This window comes from Osmerus mordax, chromosome 13 (genome assembly GCF_038355195.1).
Source record: "Osmerus mordax isolate fOsmMor3 chromosome 13, fOsmMor3.pri, whole genome shotgun sequence".
NCBI lineage: Eukaryota > Metazoa > Chordata > Actinopteri > Osmeriformes > Osmeridae > Osmerus > Osmerus mordax.
This window is the reverse complement of record NC_090062.1, coordinates 10017082-10039139: the sequence shown is the minus strand read 5'-3', so window position 1 is coordinate 10039139 and position 22058 is coordinate 10017082. Positions and strand designations below refer to the sequence as shown.

The following is a 22058-nucleotide window of genomic DNA, read 5'->3' as shown; positions in this document are numbered from 1 at the left end:
GGCAGCAGTTGGAAAGTGTATAAAGTAACATTGGGGACATCAACTGTTTTCATGATAACATTTATTTTAGCATTGTTTTATCATAGCCATTCAATCAATACTATTCAACTATGATTGATTGGCAGTACATCATCTTGCATCTTGCAGAAAATACAGAGATAAAAACATTCCAAAGTAAACTTCCTTTCGTTTTTTCGTTATCTATCTGTCTCTAGATTTAGTATGCGGTTTTGTTATGGTTCCCTAAGTGTTCCTCCACGTTCCTATCAAGGCTCCTGGTCATTGTGGTCACACTTGAGCATGACCTTGATGCCCAGCCCCTGGCGTGTGGTCTCAAAGGCCTGCACCGCCTGCTCCAGAGGGAAGCGGTGTGTCACCAGGGGCTTCACGTTCACCTTTCCAGACGCTAGCATGGCTATGGCCATGGGCCAGCTTGAACACAACAACACGCACACACAGGCATAGACACATCCAGGCACACATAGATCAACCAGCACACGCATAGACACAGACACACGCTACATGTTAATATTACGTGACATTGTTTTGAGTTGATACAGGAGGCACACAGGAATCGGAGGATCTCTCTACGTACGTGTTGCAGTAGCGGAACACCCCCCTGATGTCCACCTCCTTGATGGCCGCGTTGAGCAGAGGTACCGTGGTCATCTCAGAACCCATTCCCACCAGGACCACCACTCCCCCAGGACGGGTCGCCTGGAGGGACACAACACGCATCACTACCAGGCTGGGGGGAACAATACACATTCCTAAAAGGGGGATCTACGTACATAGATGGCTGTCTGGACGCTGCTCTCCACACCAGTGCACTCGATACTGATGTGTGGCTGAGCTCCCAGCATGCCTTGCAACGTGGCGGCCAGGTCCTGAGCACCGTCGGCCCGCTGCACCTTCACAGGGAAGTCCGCCCCCAGATCTTTCGCCATTTCCAAACGGTCAGTAGACAGATCTGGGGGACGATGAAAGGAACAATATCAGGCACAGAAACAGTGATGATGGCAATGTGAACTGGATGATTAGATGGATAAATTGATGGTTTTACCAGTGATGATCACCTGGGCAGCACCCATTGCCTTGGCAACCAGGAGACACACAAGCCCAATGGGTCCTGTGATAAGAGGATGAACAACATGTCAGGAGAGGAAGAGTCTGAAGAGACAGGATAGGAAAAGAACAACAGACAACATAAATTGAAGCCATGAGAGAGAGAAATAGAGACAACAGGGAGAGAGCTACAGTATCTACTGCTTGGCTGCAGTTCCCAGCCTACAGGGGTAATCTGGAAATGTGCCAGTGTAGCTGTGCATTGTGAAAGAGCAGACCTGAGGTCAGCCAGGATCATGTGGGTCAAGCATGCATGTTTACATTGTTAATGGTTCCTGTGTTCATGCTCCAGCACAGATGAGTTACAGATTAGACCTGGTACTACTGGTGTTTGGGTACACTGGTTTCATGGTGTTTTGCTGTGTCCAAGTGATTCTGTCTTTCAAGACTACACCTTGTATGTTGCTCTGATTCCCCATCTTAGAAGTCTTAAATTATTCTGTTAAATTGTAGTTTTCATCATGTTTTATATGTGTGGAGTATCACAATGTGATATAAATAGGGCCTGGACAGTTATTGGCCAATACCACAGTATCACTGTCAGTGACAGACAGATGATCCAATCAGTAGCTTACCTGCCCCACAGATAAGCACACTACTGCCCAGGGTGACCCCAGCACGGCGGCAGGCATGAATCCCCACAGACAGAGGCTCGATCAATGCTCCCTCTTCAAACGTCACGTTGTCAGGCAGTCTGCTCACACAACAAAACACAGGTTAAAATAATTGTATAAAAAGGTCTTAGTCTTGTATAGGTTCTATCTATGTGTGTCTGAGACTGGCAGAGACAGACCGGGGGGAGAATGATAGACTTCCAGGGTGTGACTGACTTGTAGCAGAAGCATGCGCTGTGTTTATAGTAGCGGCACAAGTTGCCATCGTCAGGCGGGGTGGCACAGAAGAAGATGGTGGGCGAAAGGTTGTAGTGTCCTGCCTTGAAGAACTCATCTTCCTCCCTGGGAACACCAGGCTCCACCGCTACTCTGTCTCCTGCTCAGAGAAAATGATGCGGTCAGGGTATCTGGGATGTGTGGAGGGTCAGTGTGAGGTCAGGGTATCTGGGGTGTGTGGGGGGTCAGTGTGAGGTCAGGGTATCTGGGGTGTGTGGGGGGTCAGTGTGAGGTCAGGGTATCTGGGGTGTGTGGAGGGTCAGTGTGAGGTCAGGGTATCTGGGATGTGTGGAGGGTCAGTGTGAGGTCAGGGTATCTGGGGTGTGTGGAGGGTCAGTGTGAGGTCAGGGTATCTGGGATGTGTGGAGGGTCAGTGTGAGGTCAGGGTATCTGGGATGTGTGGAGGGTCAGTGTGAGGTGGTACTCGCCTGGCTGGAGGTGTTTGACATTGGAGCCCACCTTGACCACCCTGCCACTAGCCTCATGTCCCAGCACCATGGGCTTCTGCACAACAAAGTCCCCAATGCGTCCGTTCTGCCAGTAGTGCACGTCCGACCCACATATCCCCACAGAGTGCATCTGCAGCAGCACCTCTGCAGGAGACAGGGAGATACAGTATGGACAGAAGAGCATGAATTCTGGAGGAACATACTGTATACTCTGTATTGATTGGAATGGCTGGGTGAATCACTGTTGCACTGGAACACATGATGTTCTACACGACAAATATATTGGGCACACTCCGCAATCTGCACTGTACTGAACGATGAAAAATGAAAAGAATGTCAGACATGAAAGTTATCAGTTCAGGGCTGTTTCGTGCTGATCTGGAAAAAGAACATGCAGTTACTTTCTTACCATTTGGACCTGGTTCAGGAATGGGCCGTTGCTCCTGCAAGCAATGTATCTAGGTGTCACTCGCAAGTGTTCATTAAACTGCAGTTTATTTCTCAATCAGCAAATTATACAAATTTGAGTCGAGTCATAATAAGTTTACCAGTCTTAGGTCCCCTTTAGCGTGCAGCACTACGGACAGATTCTCCGCTTTCTCCATTTCGATAAACGCAATGTGCGAGGTAGCTTATTGCAAAAAAAAAACTGTCTTGAACACAGTAAGATCTCGTTTCCAGCTTTTAATTTGGCAATTTATTAGCTAGCTGATCAAAGTTCGGCTTCCTCCTCCTCTAGTGGGCAGCCGCCAAAACAAAGCATGTGATTGGAGTAACGTGAGGAAAGAGTCTTCCATTTCGGAAGGGCAGCGGCTCGTCAAGGGACCTTCACTGAGCGAATTACAGCAACTCAATTCATAAGGAGTTACGTGCAGATCCCTTGGTATAGTACTAATGACATATTTGTTTTTTCTATCCCTTGCACAAAACCCCAAAACGGTGCACGTGTCAATGACATTACCATTTTATATGCACTGTCCCCCTACTGGATGACATGATACTAATCTACCACGCCCACTACTCAGTCACGTGAGTCAATCACAAGCAGAGGTTCCAGGTTCAGGAAGCGTTACTATGGCAACAGAACATGGACACGGAATTATTTTTCTTTAGTCTACCGTCACTCTCTGATTCCACCGACTCTCTTGATACAGTATGACATCGACAAGCGAATTATTAACGTGGAAGTACACAAAGAGATAATGGATGTCGACGATATTATAAATGAATGTGCTTGCCAACATTTGGAAAAGTTAAATATTAGCCATAGAGGCCTGGTTATACTGCCACCAACACTATCAAAACTAGTCAAATTAAAAAAGCTGTTTTTGAATGACAATTGTCTCCTCTTTCCCCCAATCGAGGTAAGGCTAGTCTATCTTAGCTAGTACCAGCTGCATTAGTCATTAACCAAGTAATATGCACAGTAGCGTGCTTTCTTTCATTACCTTCAACAAAGAACATGTACAGCATAGTTGTTAATCACGGTACAGTACATGTTTGAAGTTACTCTTGGACTTGAACAGGACACAACACCTATAGTATACATGGTCTTATTTCTCGTCTGTTGTGTGCTGTAGATTCTGCATCTTGACCAGCTGGAGGAGCTGGTTCTGGATGGCAACCAGCTAACCATGCTTCCTAGTGACATCGGATCCCTCAGGAACCTCACCATCCTGGGGCTCAATCACAACCCCATCTCCGTCCTACCGGATGCCATAGGTGACCTGGCGAACCTGAAGGTGCTGTGGGCAGCTTCCTGTGGCCTCTTCCAGCTTCCTGCCTCCCTCGGGCAACTCAGCAGGTTACAGAAGCTGGGCTTGAACAACAACAGGATCAGCTGCCTACCCCCTGAGATGGGCCAGCTCCAGGCCTTGCTCTGGTTGAACCTGGCTGGGAACCAGCTGACCTATCTACCTGATGAGACACACAACCTTCAGTCTCTGGTCTTCATCAATCTAGATAGAAACCACTTTAATCATGTCCCTAAATCCCTGTCTGGTCAGTGCTTTTGTAGAGTTGCCCAAGAACGTTGCCTAATAGTTATGGGTACTAAATGTTGTGTGTAGAGACTGAGATTGGATATCCCAATACATAATTGTTTTTTGACTATTTGCCAGTATCAGAATTATGCCCGGTTCGATTCCCGGCAGTGTCAAAATGACGTTGTGTCCTTGGGCAAGGCACTTCACCCTACTTGCCTCGGGGGAATGTCCCTGTACTTACTGTAAGTCGCTCTGGATAAGAGCGTCTGCTAAATGACAATGTAAATGTAATTAAGAAGCCAAGCACATTGTCATTTCAAATAACCAGTAATCAAGTACAGATGTGCTGTATATTCACAGATATGTCCAATCTTCAAATTATGAGTATGAAGTTCAATGCGGTTACATCTCTGGAGGATGACATCATCATTGGGTTCAGTAAGCTGACTAAGCTGGACCTGAGAGAAACCCTCCTTGAGGACAGACCTCCTCACTGGAAGGTAATAAACCTCATCATCACATCATCCGTTTGATTACTCGCCAAAATTACACATAACTGATAAAATTCCAACTTCAAACAGTTTCAGTGTTGTTATTTTTACAACTTGGACCATTTGTTTGGAAATTAAAGAGGAATAATTTCAATGAGGACCTTTGATTTGTAATCAAAAGCTCTTTTCTCATATTTTATGAGTGTAGAGGTTTATTTACAATATACTTTTCTGTGTGTAGTATTTGACACAAACTAAATCCTGTTTTCACAACTTTAATTTTGTTTCATCATTTTGATGTAGGGCTTGGACTTCATTCTGCTGGGGAAACTCAACGTCACTGAGGAGACAGACATATCCGAGTCTAGATGATTTTGAGTCTAGAATGATCAGAATCTAGTTTCCTACATGCATTGTGCTGTGTTGATACCTCATCATGCTTATTAAAGAATGATAAGACAACTCCCCAGAATCATGTACACTGCTCTACAGTATATGGTTGTGTCTCTGTTGGCTCCCTATGGCTCTGCAGCCTCTGGGCTCTGCAGACTGGTGCTCCGAGGCCCCCCCGGGTCTGGTGCTGTGCACCCTGGTGACAGAGGAGCCAAAGTGGCCTGGTATAAAGTCATGCAGCTCACCCGGGTATCCCTTGAGTTCGTCAATGCTGACATACCCTTCAGAAAGAAAACGTGTCATTATGTTCACAGAATACAGGCTACTTATAAATCATTGAGGACAATGCAGTACCATCACCCTCAATATGCCTCCCACTCAGTAGCTCAACCACTTGATGTTCATGGCAACTAGGAATTCTCAAGCTCCCAAGAAACGGGTTGGGTGTGGGGCCAGCTATTCAACCCTGGCCTACCTGTTATCATATTGTTGACAGGGTAATGTTGTACTGCACAACACAGACGTGGATCTCTTAGAAGATTAGTCCCAGTGGCAACATCAGAACTGTTCAACACAGGAGAGGAGTTAGACAGAAATCCTATTGTCCTAATAGTACAACAACACAGAGTAGTTTGTCAAGTTGATACAAAAATGTTTAGCTGTGCAGTACATTGCGTTTACCAGGTGTACTTAATTCCTGATTCACTTAAGTTATCTTCCTCCTTCTGATTGGGCAAAGCCAGTTGATCTTGAGGACTCTTGAAACACAACACAAATGTTTGAATCCAAACGTAATGGTGTTTGGGTTTGGTTTTTATACATCAAGAGAAACATTAAGAGGGAGCAGGGAGTTACCTCAGCTGTTTTAAAATCCTCATGCTCCCATATGAACCTTCCAAATACAGCTCTCACCTCTGAAATATAAATAAATTACCATTTAACACTGTAATCTGCAGTATTTACAGGATATGCTACAAAAATGAGTGGTGGAATACAGGTGCAGCACATTAGACCCACCATCTTGAACAGGAGCAGGAGGAAGCACGTAGTGACCTATGCACACAGACTTTACGCTGTGGCACTTCTCACACGCAGACAGGTAGAGACTGTGGAACACGGTAACCTTGTCCTTGATGTAGGCCTCACTCGCAAATATCCTGTAATGGTGATTTATTACATACAATAGGCATAAATCAAATGAGGGCTACTTATTATTCAAGGATACAATACTATATTATGTAAATATACACTGTATATAGCTGTTCAAAATACGTGAATTCTTCACTCGAGAATATCTTGCCAGTCATCATCCCATCACAACCAATAATACTAGTACCTTTGTGTGTCTGGGCAGGTGGCATCAGCACTGAAAAGATAATCAGCAGTCTTCTGACAAGCAAGGGTCCCACCCTCACACACTGAAACGGAGTAAACGTGAATTAAAATTCAAACAAAATAAAGAGTTGTAATGTAAACTGTATAAAAAAAACATGTTAACTTAAGTTATACATGATAGCTAAGTTTAGTTGAATAGATAGCTAACGTAAGCTAGCTTGCTAACAAGTTAGTTACATTTACAGTCTGCCATATGTTCTTACACCAGAATTGAGGAATTCCTGTCCTGACACTATTAGAAAACCACGCTGTTCGGTTTTTAAACATACTTTAAGTTACTTATAGTCAACTACTAGATAACAGGCCTATGTTTCGCCTTGATCACAAACTTTTTAACCCCCAGCCTAGCTGTACTGTGGCGCGAGGCAAACGTTAAGTCCTGAATGCAATGGGCGTTGACGGCAGACATGTGCAATATGTTCCTTTTACTAAAAGTTTTAGAAATGGGTTTACTCAGGTCTACAACAGTCATGTAGCGGTTCCTACCAGTTTAACAAATATCGTATATAAAACAAGTTGACGTTTCTGCCGTTGTTTCTACCAGTTCACCAGCCAACAAGCCTATTAGTCTTGTTACAGTTGTTAGCTAGCTCTACCTGAAACATAGGCTACAGTGATATGAGTGTTCCAGTCAGGTCATGCTGTTGTCATCTTCCCTGAGTACTGGTAAGTATTTGCTAGAGCTTTCCACTGACTATAAAAAGTATTGTGCCCTCAAAAAAGACCCAATGAAGCAAGATCTAATGTAACACTAGGCTGCTTGAAATCAATGATCATCTGCTAGGCTACTATGGGCCAGACTCTCACTTGCACTTCAGCAGATAAGGCTATTTCAAAATCACATAGGCTTGTAGCCTATATTCTATCCATGTGATGTGTGTCTAAGTTTCCATCCTTCTCTCGCAACACATCAAAACCAAAAGTCTCAAATGAATACAATGACGTCTGATGAGGCAAGAAAATACATGAAATGAGGTAGCTAAACATGTCAACACAGCACAGAAATACAAGAGATCCACAAAACCTCTCACTTCCCAACCCCCTCAAAGTGTTTTGCACCTCATTAACATTTCTCAGCGCAGGTATTGGATTAGGGAGTAAAATTAGGGTCAATAATAATTTGCAGTCGCAGAAAAAGATTCGCAGTCGCAGAAAACGATTAGCAGTCGCAGAAAAAGATTTTCAGGAGCAGAAAACGATTTGCAGGAGCAGAAATAGTTTGGCATCCGTATAAAAGTGTTGTATTATGCTAATTATTTTTGCCAAACACTTTTTTTTACGGATGCAAATCTTTTTCTGCTCCTGCGAAGCTTGTTATATAGTAGCCTATCATTGGTATTTGCTGCGTAGAATACACTTCGTTCTGTGGAATTTCAAATCGGAATTATTTTAAGGTGTAGTGGAGGTAGCCTACTTCAATGGGAAGAGAGGTGGGGTGCGCATAGCGCACTGATCCAAGCCATTCGGAAAAACGCTTGTTGGAAGAGAAAGCAAGCATCATGACCTCTGTTCATCTCTGCAACAGACTCGTCGAAAGGTATTTTGTTTCTGTTTTGTCCCTCTCTTTGGTGAAGTAGATACAAGTATGAATTGAAGTTAAATTGAAATTGTTAATCCAACTGGCAGTTAAGTCCTCTGGCCAAACACACTATCTTTTCCTTTTGTCGTTTGCTAGTGACACCGATTGTGAGGTCGTTGTTGGCTGTTTGGCCACACAGGCCTCGCTTCTGTCTTTTACCAACTGGAAAGGGTGCAACTGTAGCTCGCCCGCTATTAATTCAATACCACGCGTTTCATTATTACCAATGAGCTTGAACTGGCCCATTACGCTGAACTTTAAAACTTGCCTTTGCATGGTAGAGTAGTTCTCTAGATCTGATGATTTGCTGGACCTGATGTTAGTTTCCTCCAGGATCACAAATTACTCTTATTGAGAGACTTGTTGCTCTTGTTGGTTAGTTGTAACTGATTTAAAATTATTGTACTCGCTGTGAAATATATTATTGTTGCTTTCTACAGGTACACTCTTGCACTTTTGAGGTTTATGTTGTTTAATAACTTGTTTAACTACATGTTCTTGTGGTTCTGGCCTTCGGCACTTATTTGGTTTTTCACAATGTATGCTTCATGTTTTGGCTACCCGCAGTGTTTGGGGATATATTTTTTTAATGATCAGTGACCTATGCACTTTGTAAAGCTCTCTCTTGGAAGTCGCTTTGGATAAAATCTGCTAAATGAATAGCCTACATGTAGGCCCTAATGTAGATCTGCCCGTGTGTCAAATTCAAAGGCAACCTGTTAACTTGTAGAACTAAGTGATGTCATTTTCCACTTTTGCGTAAATTATTCAGAGAATATTGATCTTTCAGGGATCTACTGTTCCAGCTGTATCTAAAATGTATCCACCCACGTTGGTTATGATAAACAGCGCGACAGGCTACTCTTCTGTGGGAATCCTGGTGCTGCGGCAATTTCACTGGGGAGGTGGTTGCTGTTACACTTTATGTCCAGTAGAGGCAGGGTTTTGCCATAGTCGTAGCCCGAATCAGCTGTTCTCGTGAATGTTCTTTGTTCTTCCGTGAACTATCGTATTAGTCCCAAAAATACCACGAAAATACGAATAATTTGACTAGTACATTATGTACATGTTATTGGCTGGCTGTTTCTCGAACAGTAACGGAGATTATTTTCGATTGTTTTATCTTTCATTTCCAATTGGAGGGACCTGTAACACGTGACAGCTAAACCACGTTTTCACTATAGTATTCGGAGATTACATATTTATTAATGCACTTTTCCTTTGCTGGTGTGTTTTTTTTAACATCGTTTTTATTTATTTATGGAGTACATATGTAGCTCATTAGTACAACCTTGGAGCCGTATACTAATATGACGTTCCTGAAAATGACGTCGGTCTCTCGAGTGGAACGTCAGTATCGCTTCTCGGCCTTTTGGCTAAGATCAAGTGTAGTATCTGTTCTTATCAGTTTAATATCTGATACGTCCCCTACCCGGGGACCATATATTAAATTGATTTTTGGAACAGGGAGATGGAATAGGGGCTTGCTCCGTCCACTCCACGCATCGACCTGGTATTGCAGTATTTCCAGGAACGGTGCACTTCCCCCCGGGGTAAAAAAGTGTTTAAAGTATCTCATATGGATTGGGTTAGTTACTTGTGGCGTGTCCATCACCAATAGATAACCGTATTTGATATTATGGTACGATAGTCATGAAATGCAGCTAAACAAACTACCTCTGATTTACCAACTCGAACACAAAAAAACTGAGCTATGTCTCTGTTTTTTCTCTAGAGTAAGTCTTGAGAAATGACTGCCGCTGCTGTTTGTTGCCACATTGAATTACCAGTGAAAAATGTCCAACAGCCGTTCCTGCTGACTCCATGTTGACCAACATTCTGATATTTCTTGTCACCTTTAGGTGGAGCTATATGCACATATTGTGAAAGGTTTTCAAGATGGATTCTCCAACACCCATGAAAACACAACACAGGTACTGTACCCACCTCTAAACAGACACAACTGCTATTAAAACGAATTCAAGCTGTCCAGAAATAACATAAGTTTCAGAAGATAATCTGTCAGTGATAATGCTAACCCTAAAGCTGCTTAATCCAAAGTTGTCTTGTCAAAGTACAAAGTACAACACACATTAATTGTAACCTCCTTTAGCCAGTATATTCTAAAAACAGACACAGGCAACTCAAAACAAACAAATTATCACAATAAGCAAATCGATTTGTGTTACACATCCATGATACTGTCTACGCTAAACCCCTTTCAAACAACAGATCAACAGTTGCCAAAGTACATAGTTCACCCTAACAGAGCAGCAGTTTGCCTGCGTGTGTTTACCCAGGGGGAGAATCCTGTGTTAGTCCCAGTGTCGTGTCTCCTGCCTGTCTCCTGGCTAGGGGGATGTATCCTGTTGACTATCCTGCTGCTGAAGGCAGTCTGTTTAGCTCTGTGTCTGAGGACTGCATGGCGGGGCTGGGAACAGACCACCTGCATGGACAGGCCAGGTTCCAACCTCCACAGGCATCCAAGGTAACTCATCAGGTCCACACCCAGATTGCAGTTGAGAGATTCAGTCTGCACTGCACCACCCCATTACTGCATAGTATAGTATAGTAGTGTAGTATAGTACAGAATGGCATAGAATAGTAGTAGTAGTAGTGTAATATAGTTCAGCATAGTATGGTTTACTTTACATAGTGTTATAGTACAGCATAGCATAGCATGCAGTATAGCATACTGTCGTGTAATATAGTGTAGCATTGTTTACATAATATTGTATAGTACAGCATAGAATACTATGGTATAATATAGTTACACATAGTATTGTATTTTACCACATATAATAGATTTCTCTGCTCCTCTTCTGTTGGGTGGAGTTAACACAGAGCAACATGGTCAGGCTGCAGGTGTTTGAGGACCAGGCCTGCTTCCTTCTAGCTCTACACGCCTCAGAGGACGACCCTCAGGGTACAGCTCTACACGCCTCTGAGGACGACCCTCAGGGTACAGCTCTACACGCCTCTGAGGACGACCCTCAGGGTACAGCTCGACACGCCTCTGAGGACGACCCTCAGGGTACAGCTCTACACGCCTCTGAGGACGACCCTCAGGGTACAGCTCTACACGCCTCTGAGGACGACCCTCAGGGTACAGCTCTACACGCCTCAGAGGACGACCCTCAGGGTACAGCTCTACACGCCTCTGAGGACAACGCTCAGGGTACAGTTTCAGGAATATTTATCTATCAAGCATTGCACAGTCAGTCGGTGAACAAGTTTAAGAAAGCTTTATTGCTTGCGGCCGGCCCACAAGGAGACAAAAACATCACACGCCATTGTGCTACAACGTTTGTCTGCTAGCATGTTGTGCTAGCTAGCTATTTAAACAGAACCGCTCTTGACAGTCATTGGTTAAAACAAAAACATATACCTGGCACGTAAGATTGTGATCAAGCCCTGGTCCCCTTGTTTACGTAATCCTAGTGTTACCCAGAGTTCAGATTTGGGGGTAGGCCTGTCTGCACACAAGGAATACTGAAAACAGAATCATTCTTATACAGGATAACAGTTACATCTTTAAGTTTTCCAACAACAGCTCTACACGCCTCTGTGGACGAAGCTCAGGATACAACTCGACACGCCTCTGAGGACGACTCTCAGGGTACAGCTCTACATGCCTCTGAGGACGACTCTCAGGGTACAGCTCTACATGCCTCTGAGGACGACTCTCAGGGTACAGCTCTACATGCCTCTGAGGACGACTCTCAGGGTACAGCTCTACATGCCTCTGAGGACGACTCTCAGGGTACAGCTCTACATGCCTCTGAGGACGACGCTGTTGGAAAAATTGAAGATGTAACACATTTATCCTGTATAAGAATGATTCTGTGTTCAGTATTCCTTGGGTGCAAAGAGAGGCCTAACCCCAAATCTGAACTCTGGGTAAACATACAGGACCCTTATCTTGTGGCTGAGGACTTAGAAGAAGGGGGTTGGTTTGGTTGTTTTAAGGAGATACTTTGTGACAAGGACTATAGGTGGAGAAGCAAGGTCTGGTGACCATTTGTTGACACCTATGTGAAGGAGTTAACGACCCCAGAACCGGAGATCCTGTTGTTGTTTCAATCAGGGTTGATGTCGTAAACACGCACACACGTAAACACGCACGCACACATGTGCGCGCCAGGTCTATGCAAGGGAGCCAATGAAGAAGAGCCTTGGGACATTTGCATGCCTTTGTCTTAACCAATGACTGTAAAGAGCGGGGCTGCTTAAATAGCTAGCTAGCGCAACATGCTAGCAGACAAACTTTGTAGCACAATGGCGTGTGATGTTTTTGTCTCCTCGTGGGCCGGCCGCAAGCAATAAAGCTTTCTTAAACTTGTTCACCGACTGACTGTGCAATGCTTGATAGATTAATATTCCTGACAGACGCTCAGGGTACAGCAGAGTCGTCTCCCATCCAACAAACACTGCTGTGTGTGCATCCGCAGTGCTCTCACTGAATGGGATGGTTTGGTTGTGATGTGTGCAGTGGTGGCCCTGCATCTGTATGGCCGGTGGTGGACCGTGGACAACGTGTTGAAGACCAGCCAGGACAGAAGCGGCCTTGTGCTGGTGGGTTTGGTTGCTCTGATATTCATGAAAGGGAGTTGTTCTGTGCTTCTCAGGTATACGCCTGGGGTGGGTAGCACCACAGGGATTGTATAAGGGAGTTGTTCCACAATGAGTCTGTTTCCGAGGTTGTTCCGTGTCACACGGTTGTATTTTCCCAGGTGCAGTCTGAGGTGGAAAGAGTGATTCTGTTCCTGCTCAGCCAGCGTGTTGGAGAGAAGCTACCGGAAGAGGAGACTGTATTCTCGCCTCACCCCAGGATGGAGATGAGTAAAATTTTCTGGCTCAACAAAGAAGCAGTGGGATTCTACACAGTCAAGCAGAAAGGTGTGACGCGTGTGTGGATGTGTACCCAGGGTTTCAAATGACTCATACGTGAAAATTCATAAGACTATTTTGCTATTTTATTTCCACTTTTCCACTTTTTAATGTTATGAAATGTTACGTTTGCAATTTGATCAAGAATTTAAGATTAGCCTACCTGATATTCACTCCTGGAAATTATATCAAGCCGTACTGATGTTTTACACATGCAAAACACCAATATATATAAAAAGTAAATTGGGGGTCCATATAAATTTATGGAATGTGTCGAATCTCCCCAGATTCCCCTCCAGAACCCCAAGTGTGTGTTTAGCCAACATAACATGTTTGTAGTGTGTATGTGTGCTGTTGTTCCATATTTAAGGTTATGCAGGTTCATAAAAATGCCATTGTCTCACAGGAAGTCTATGTGATGGCTGCACCAGTCAGAGTTATGTGCTTCCTGTCCTGGACACAGTGCTGGTGAGGGCTCATGCAAGGAGGCGTGGCCTGGGCCTGCAAATGCTTGAGGATTTCTGCTCCTCTTTTCCCAGTGAGGTGACTCTGGGAGTCAGCGCTCCAATATCAGACAGCATGGCTGCAGGTGAGTCTTATTCACATTAGATTCTCAACTCGCATTACTAGGTTTAGCTCTGTCGACCTGACCTGCTGGGTTATCATTCTATTTTCTCCAACGGAAAGTTGTCTCAAACGGGCAGCGTGAGTCGATTGCTCACCATGACACCTGTGTAACTTCAAGACCATAGGTCCGGTTAGGCGGCAATATAAATGCTGCACGGACACACGTACACTCACCCTGGTTGTTGCTCGTTAATGCTTTGAGGCAGGGGGGTGCTGCCCCTACATAAGTCCACTCTGCCACATTCAAACCTATTTCCATGTCTGGTAATCAATACCTGGTCACATCTGAGTGAGTGACTTGACTGAACTGGGAATATTGCTTTTCATAGACTTAAACTGCGTTGAATGAGTCATGCTGTTTCGAAGAGTAGAAAGTCTAATGCCACTTCTGTTTAGTGTGCAGGAAGTACCTTCAGCTACATCCCAGCCAAAGGGAGCGTCTGTATGAGGTGGAGCCCCCTGGAGGCTGGGGGCAAAGACGCAACATCTGGCTCAACATCCAGCTGCGACGATGCGCTAACGACAAGAAGAACCGAGCAGGGGAGAAGAGAGCAGGAGAAGAGGCGAGCAGGAGAAGAGAAGGAGAGAAGGAGGAGGAGGAGGGGAGGCAAACGGGGGGAGAGACAGAGGACTCAGATGTGACAGCAGCACTGTTGTCTGACTCCAAACGCATCAGACTTTTAGATCAAACCTAGAGATGAAGTCATGTATTTGGTGTCTGGAGGTGTGGTGTGGAGCCCCTGGTGGTCTGTGGTGTGATCCCTCTCTGCTGTCCTGTGACCTGGCCTTCTTTACAGGCACATAGAGAAGACAACCACACCAGACGGTACTGCTGGGGCGCCCCCGGCGCCAGCAATGTCACTCTTCATTTTTGCTGCTGCAATTTAACATCATGAGTTTGGACAGTTCTGGCATCAAGCTGATTCAAGGTCTTAGTCTATAGGCATACTTACCACTCTGAACAACATTTTTCTATTTAGATTTCACTTTCTGCCACGTTCGTTTTTCCCCACTCAAGATATTGCTGTTTAAAAGTGTGCCCCCAAAAAGTAAAAGTTTAATGTGTTGAAACCATTCATTAAATACATATTAAACAAGTGAACATGTATTAATTTGCAGCCTTGAGGTTTATATCCATGTATAAGATTTTAATAGCATAGAGGTTTGGTTATTAATGCTTGACTTTTTGACTATGGCCAACATTTAATTAATTGGGTTGGGTTTAAAAATGTGTTTAAATTTGAACATCATTGCTACTTATGCATTCAATCAATCTGCAACTTCTTGCTAGCCTTTCTCTCTCGTTGTGTTCATGACATCTGTATTGCCTTTTATGGTTATATGTTTGAATTCTTAATAGTGCTGCTCGATGGTGGTGAACACCGCCGCTCACTATTGCTGCTTTTCTCCATTGTGTATCGATACGATCCATGTTCGACCTATCGGGCTGTTAAGGAATGGCGTGCACACGCTATTATCTTAAACCTGGTTCGAATTAGTCAGATTGCTTAAGATAGAATTGGCCTTTATGAAATCGCTTTGGCCCCAATTGATTTCTTAGGTTAACTTGCAAAAAAATTAGTAAACACACGTCTTTGCTGAGCTTTTTTGCTCAGGGGAAAAGGCCTGCGGAGAAGGAGAGAATCATTTTTCAGAATAAAACGTCTTTCAGACTCTGATAATCAATTAAAAGGAAATAATGTTATTAATTCTTTTTTGTGCGGCCCGGTACGAAATGACCCATTGGTCAGGAATTGTGGTCACGATTTGACCGTGTCAAATGGGTCGACCCACCACACCTAATGGTTCGTCACCCATTAGGTGTGGAATTGTGGTCACGATTTTGCAGCCACGTTCTTGAAAATGCATTTCTGGAAATGCATTTTAATTTTCAAATTTTACATTTCAAATTGAATTTTGGTATCTATTTGTTGGGGCATGTTTTGAAAATTAAATCTCAAATGTCTATTCCTTTTTCATTTTAATTAAGTGAAAGATTGAGCACTCTTGAAGAAGAAAATTAAAATGCAAATAGGATGATTGATTACTAATTTCATTTATGAGTCAAATAATGCAGCCACATTCTTAAAATGCAAATGCATTTCTGGAAATGCATTTGCATTTGAATTTTGGTAACGATTTGCTTCCATACATTATGGCCACAAGGTGGCAACATAAATGTGCTTATTTGATCTGCAGGGATCCACTGACATGGTCCTGCATGTACCTTCAGTATCAGGGAAGTCCCAATATGCACAGCTACATCTATCCATGTGGACAGCTTAAACCTTACACGATCAATGAATCGTGATGTTGGACTGAGTCATCAATACCACTTTAGCTGATTATGTGGAAAATGTAGGTGTCTGGAGACCATTTTACCATGGAACACTCTCCTATGCATACCATTTTAAGGCAGCCCCATACCATCTGCTGTGTATTGAACAAGGAGACAAGCCTGATTGATCTGCAGCTGATCTCCAGCAGCATCTTTTACAGGAAAGGTGACCCATGCAGAGAGCAGTGCATGGGTTAACACCTGTCAATTGTAAACATTTTAGATTTCCAACCTAAACCAAATAGTACCATAAATACCAATGGGACCATTTAAGTAAGCGTTGCTGTCAGTCCTGTATCTATCAGGCAAGGTTTGTCTGCAGGTCAGGACATCATACACTCACACAAACACACAATCTTATTCACAAACTCACACACAACTGCAATCGCCCCCACTCCCCCATAAACACACATACACATACTGTACTCCCTTACACACACTTACACACCAAATAGGCTCTTCTTTATTAAGGCTGTAATGTTGTGTAGCCTTGTGTTTTATGGTGGCAGCAGACTATTAAGGCAGGTATCACCCCTAGCACAGGGGCTGATGGGACTGGGGACTGCTTAGTTAAGGGAGATGCCCATGACCGTACATTTACCATCCAGTCTCTGTATTAATGTCCAAGGACCAAGGATTTCTTCCTGGGTTTGACTGATCTATCATTCATGAACTGAAGTACAGGACTTATGCCACACATTGGCACAGTACACACTAGCTCTAGGGGGGTCAGATGGCTGAGGGGTTAGGGAGTCAGGCTATTAATCAGAAGGTTGTTGGTTCGATTCCCGGCCGTGCCAAATGACGTTGTGTCCTTGGGCAAGGCACTTCACCCTACTTGCCTCAGGGAGAATGTCCCTGTACTTACTGTAAGTCGCTCTGGATAAGAGCGTCTGCTAAATGACTACATGTAAATGTAATGTAAAAACATGACACTATCCCACATTACACGACTACACTGTGGAACACCACATAACACTACACTATACTGTGCTGCACTACGTAATAACACCACACCACACTGCAGTGGTCTTCCATCACATGTAGGGTTGGGTCCTAGATGCAGGATCATTGATAATTCCATCGCCATGACAACAGCAAGGCCAAAGCTGGCTCTCTCTGCCCAACCCCCCTTTCTGTGGAGGAGCATGGAGACCTGGGGAAGCACTGAGGGCATACATGCATTAACGCCTGACATGATGGAGTAGTGAAGGGTCTTCCTTTAGGATGACCTACCTAGAGTATAATTACAATGCATTGCTGCAGTTTGGCCCTAAGCATGATCTGTTTCTAAAGCTCCGGTGTACCACTGTTGACATTTTCTTTGCTTTTCTTCTTAATATGAATGATTTATGGAGAAGGTTTTTGTTTCGTCAGAGATTTACATTTAGTTGTTGATCTAGCAGTTTGATCCTGAACAGAAACATGACATCCCCAGATGCACTGAACAGCCGTGCTGGGCTGTTTATGGGGATGAAAGGCTGTTTTCTCTCTCTGGCTCTAAATGGGATGAGATGCTGCCAAGACGTTCCACATCAGCTCTGGTACAGTCATCATATCACTGCTGTCAAGCACACATTCACTGGGAAGCTACAGTAGCAGCATGGTGTTCCCGCTTCTGCCGTGCTAAGAGGAAGCAGTCACTTCATTATCCAGGATGGGTCCACTGGGTCCACTGGGTCCACTGGTCCACTGGGTCCACTGGTCCACTGGGTCCACTGGTCCACTGGGTTCACTGGAACTGAGAATAACGAGCCACGCCAGACGAGGAAATCATGGTGGAACAAAAAGCAAGGAGCAGACATTTTTAATGAGGGATAGTCCACTACAGCGGAGCGGGCGGCACATCGGTGTCGGCTTCCAATTCATTTTCAATGAAACCAATGAATGACGGTTTCATTGAAACAGAAACACTGTTTGTGGGTCCTAGAAGCTGCCTTGGACTGAGGCTGTTTATCTGCTGGATTCTAGAGGCAACCACATACTCGTAGAACAACAGGCTCTCAAACGGTGTAATGGAGTTTCCCATAAGAGATTCCTCTTTTCAGGTTCTATAGTACAAAGGTTGAGAGTGAATATCTCTGTGTGGCCCTGTGTCCGGGTCTGATATGAAAGGCTTCCCCGTTCTCTGCCTGTGACGGCCGGGCAGCTCTGTTGTCCTGTCTGAACACATCAAAGCGCTGAGCGGCCCTCCCAGGTGTTGAAGGATTACACCCGTTACCGCTCTGGGTTTTATCCCCCAGGACACCTTTGAAGTGGAATCTCATTCACCTGTTAGCGTTGGAACAAGCTCTGACAGCCCATAACCGGCTAAAATACTCCTGTCCTATTTCAATAATGCTGTATGTGGCTGTCAATGTGGCCCTACAGGGGTATATACCCTGCCTCTGTTGCCCTCCCCCCTCCTTCTCAACTCCATTGCAGGAAGCAGTTATGTCCCAAAAGATAACATCACTGACTGCAGATGTAAAAAGTTATTGAAATATATAATTAAACCATTATATTAATAGTTTGAATTAGGCCAATGTTTCATGGTTTTCACCGAATTGGCATGTGTAACAAGTGTAGAATTAAGAGTTCATCCAAGTCCAATCTTTTGGTTGGTTGGTTGATGTTTGGATCCCCTCAGAGCTAAAATGCCTGCCATGTTATTACTGTGTTGTTGTTGTGTTTGGGTCTATTTCTGTGGTATTTACAGGGAATCTAAGATGTGAGAAGGCAGTTCCCCCTGGGTGTCATCACCATAGAGGTGCTACTGCAGGAGCTGCTAGTCTCTCTATGGGTGCGTACCAGTAGTGTGAAATGTTTCCTTCTCTCATACACTCTGTCATTGTCTACTTTAAGGGAGGGGAAAGGAGACAAGGAGAGAAGGATCTGAGAGGATTGAGATGCAGCCCTGATGGTGGCTGTGAGTTGGCCCCTGACCCGGCCCAGCAGGTTCTGTTTGTGTGTGTATGTGTGAAGGAGTGTGTGTGGTTGTGTGTGGAGGGACAGCAGGGTACATTGCTCTCTAGACCGTTAAGAAGCCAGGCAGTAACAGATGAGCAGGTCTGGAGGGGGGGCGAGGGGGGTCAGGAGTTGGGGATGCAGCCTCCACAAGCTAACCCCCCCCCTCCCCATAGCCCCCCAGCGCTAATAGGACAGAGAGAGAAGGACACAAACATGCATCACATGCACTATCTGTACAAATGCACACACATTCACACACACACACACAAAATGAACACACAGGATGAGAGAACATCTGAATTGTACTTTCTGTAAATGTTATGCCTGGTTGGCTGAACTTCTGTGTCCTCTGCTCATAGTTTTGTACAATTCCAGTGTGATGGTGCTGACCATCCCACCAGTCAGCCTGCACTGTAGAACTGGAAAATGAATAGATTGATGCTCTGCATCCCATTGGTGTTCAGTTGCAGGTATGAGCTGCCTCCACTGTGTGTGTATGTGTGTGTGTGTAGGGTTCACCTGACTCCAGCTCCCTGGTCCAGTTGACCAGACCTCTTGGCCTAGTTGGAGAACTTGGGCCCCCTGCCAGGGAAGTGTGGGGAACTGTGAAGGGTGGAAACGAGCCTGTCAGTCCTGGTTACTGTCCAGGTCCTGACCTGGGGGTACAGATCAGCAGGGAGCGCACACACACACGCACATACACAATGTCTCAGATGGGTGTGTGTTTCAGAACCGGGTACACATGACTCAGTCATGACAGAGAGGACGCACTCCTGTGGACACGCCCCTGACAAGGCCCAGGGTCGTTTATGATTGCATCAGAGACCTGTCACTCAAAATTGCCCTTGCACCCTCCTAATGAAAGGACTTCATTGCTCCATGCGCCCCAGGGAGGTGTGAGTGTTCTGACCTCCAAGGGCTGTTGGTCAGGATGGCAGCGTTAAAGTGAAGTTTTATGAAATCCAATCTTGGTGGTCTTATAGCTCCAAATGTGAGAACGTGGAGCTTGTGGTCCTCATCTAGATAGAGAACATGGAGACCTGCCCTGTTTTCTATGTGTGTGTCCTCCACCCTCCAATCCTCCCAGAGAGCGATGACCTGCACCTGAAGCAGGGGGGCAGAGTTCTGTCGCACGGCTGCGGTGCTGCTGGTGATGTCGTGGCCCGGATGATGTTCACGCTGAGTAATGTCATTACTCTACCGCCTGGGAGGCCTGTACCTTATATAATAGACTTAGAGCGTGTCCCGAAGCTGGAGAGAGAGTAAGAGAGAGAGGTAAATAGTTGCCAATTGTATCTGCAACCCAGATAGTGTTGTGCTGTTGTGATGCTGTGTTTCCCTTGTATCCAGTGGATGTTTGTTTCCAGTCAGCTGGTGTGTTGTCTATATGAACTGGAATCTGGTAAACCAGCCCAGCCCAGCCCAGCCCTTACCCTGCAGACAGGCAGTCTCCAGCCTCCTCCTCTCTCTGTCTGCTGGTCCTGAATCCCTGTACTCTGTCCTCTGCCAAGGTCAAAAAGACACTTCCTAGAACTCTGAACACACACACACACACATGCATACATACACACACTGCCCTGTGCTCATGCATGATACATACATAATACATACTCATATACTCGACACCTCCACACTCACATGCACACACAATACGTCTTTTTCTGCACAAACTCCCCCGTCACACGATGTTCCCTCCCCCACATCCTCAGGGGGAGTTGGAAGTGAGTGTTCTCTTCCGCTGTGGCTGGTTCAGGTTACCTCTGGCAGAAAGCTTCTCTCCTCTGACCTTCACCTTGGCCTGTAGATCTGCCTAGTGCGGCAGAAACACACACACACACACACACACACACACACACACACACACACACACACTGCTCTGGTTCCACTCCATAAACTCTTGCTGCCTGGTGTGTGACAGGTGTTGGCTCACATTCAGCCTACACTGAGAGAAGGTAAACAATTCCAACAAAGACATACAGAGGATATCCTCCATGCCTCCCTCTCCTCTTCATCTCTATCCCTCCCTCTCTCTTTTCCTCTCCTGTACCCACCTTCACTCCCTTCTTCCTCTGTCCCTCTCTTTCTCCATTCTCCACTCTCTCTATCTTGCTTTCTAATGCTGTCTTCATTCCATCTCTCTCTCCCCTTTCTCTCCATGCCTCTCTCCGTCTCTCTCTCCCCTTTCTCTCCATGCCTCTCTCCGTCTCTCTCTCCCCTTTCTCTCCATGCCTCTCTCCGTCTCTCTCTCCCCTTTCTCTCCATGCCTCTCTCCGTCTCTCTCTCCCCTTTATCTCCATGCCTCTCTCCATCTCTCTCTCCCCTTTCTCTCCATGCCTCTCTCCATCTGTCTCTCCCCTTTCTCTCCATGCCTCTCTCCATCTCTCTCTCCCCTTTCTCTCCATGCCTCTCTCTGTCTCTCTCTCCCCTTTATCTCCATGCCTCTCTCCGTCTCTCTCTCCTCCCCGTTCTGTCTTTCTCTCTTTTTATCCCTGTTTGCATATGTTATCGTATTAGTGTGTGGCATGTATAGATTCCTGGTTCAGTAGTAGCTGGCTCACACAGTATTTCTTGGCAACCTGTGTTTCCTGATTGAAACTAGATATCATTATTGTTCACCATGCCTGGTAGCTGAGATTTGGTTACTTATGCTGCGCCTGTCTAACAACCTAAATACTGTTAGAACTATGCAATTCTGTTCCTTGATCTTCCGTTGTACTTGTGCACTATTTGTTTCTTTCTTTGGATAAAAGCGTCTGCCAAATGAAAACAATGTAAATGTAATGTAACACAGAGAATCTATACAGCCTGCAGATGTTTAAGTATGCCATGGTTGATAACACTCTCTGAAGAGAGTTGGAGATGTTAGTTCTACATAAAAACTGCTCGTTGCAGTTCAACCTTAACATAGAGGGCCATATCTGTCCTATGCACGCACACACACACACAC

General features: G+C 45.1%; 4 protein-coding genes and 1 non-coding gene across 5 annotated transcripts; 3 read left to right on the top strand and 2 right to left on the bottom strand.

Moving 5' to 3' along the window:
* Positions 1–50: 50 nt before the first annotated feature.
* sord (sorbitol dehydrogenase) lies at positions 51–3207 on the bottom strand. Its single transcript, XM_067249016.1, has 9 exons — positions 3013–3207; positions 2874–2907; positions 2444–2608; positions 1956–2115; positions 1701–1819; positions 1064–1129; positions 792–970; positions 596–717; positions 51–432 (listed from the first exon to the last, which is right to left on the bottom strand). The coding sequence occupies exons 1-9, from the start codon at positions 3067–3069 to the stop codon at positions 267–269; spliced, it is 1068 nt and encodes a 355-aa protein (XP_067105117.1). The 5' UTR covers positions 3070–3207; the 3' UTR covers positions 51–266.
* On the top strand, positions 3083–5392 carry si:dkey-1h4.4 (leucine-rich repeat-containing protein 28). Its single transcript, XM_067249439.1, has 4 exons — positions 3083–3091; positions 4045–4465; positions 4810–4949; positions 5244–5392. The coding sequence occupies exons 1-4, from the start codon at positions 3083–3085 to the stop codon at positions 5310–5312; spliced, it is 639 nt and encodes a 212-aa protein (XP_067105540.1). The 3' UTR covers positions 5313–5392.
* terb2 (telomere repeat binding bouquet formation protein 2) lies at positions 5202–6995 on the bottom strand. Its single transcript, XM_067249386.1, has 7 exons — positions 6932–6995; positions 6670–6751; positions 6351–6490; positions 6189–6247; positions 6015–6091; positions 5809–5897; positions 5202–5614 (listed from the first exon to the last, which is right to left on the bottom strand). Exons 1-7 carry the CDS (start codon positions 6993–6995, stop codon positions 5427–5429), a joined length of 699 nt encoding a protein of 232 aa, XP_067105487.1. The 3' UTR covers positions 5202–5426.
* Positions 6996–9663: 2668 nt separating this feature from the next.
* Positions 9664–9854, top strand: LOC136955882 (U2 spliceosomal RNA). Its single transcript, XR_010878183.1, has one exon. It is a non-coding gene; the product is annotated as a U2 spliceosomal RNA (small nuclear RNA).
* fam169b (family with sequence similarity 169 member B) lies at positions 9695–14519 on the top strand. The gene is made up of 8 exons (XM_067249438.1): positions 9695–9860; positions 10170–10241; positions 10608–10795; positions 11143–11485; positions 12800–12882; positions 13041–13206; positions 13604–13786; positions 14221–14519. The coding sequence occupies exons 3-8, from the start codon at positions 10667–10669 to the stop codon at positions 14517–14519; spliced, it is 1203 nt and encodes a 400-aa protein (XP_067105539.1). The 5' UTR covers positions 9695–9860; positions 10170–10241; positions 10608–10666.
* The last annotated feature ends 7539 nt before the right edge of the window (positions 14520–22058 follow it).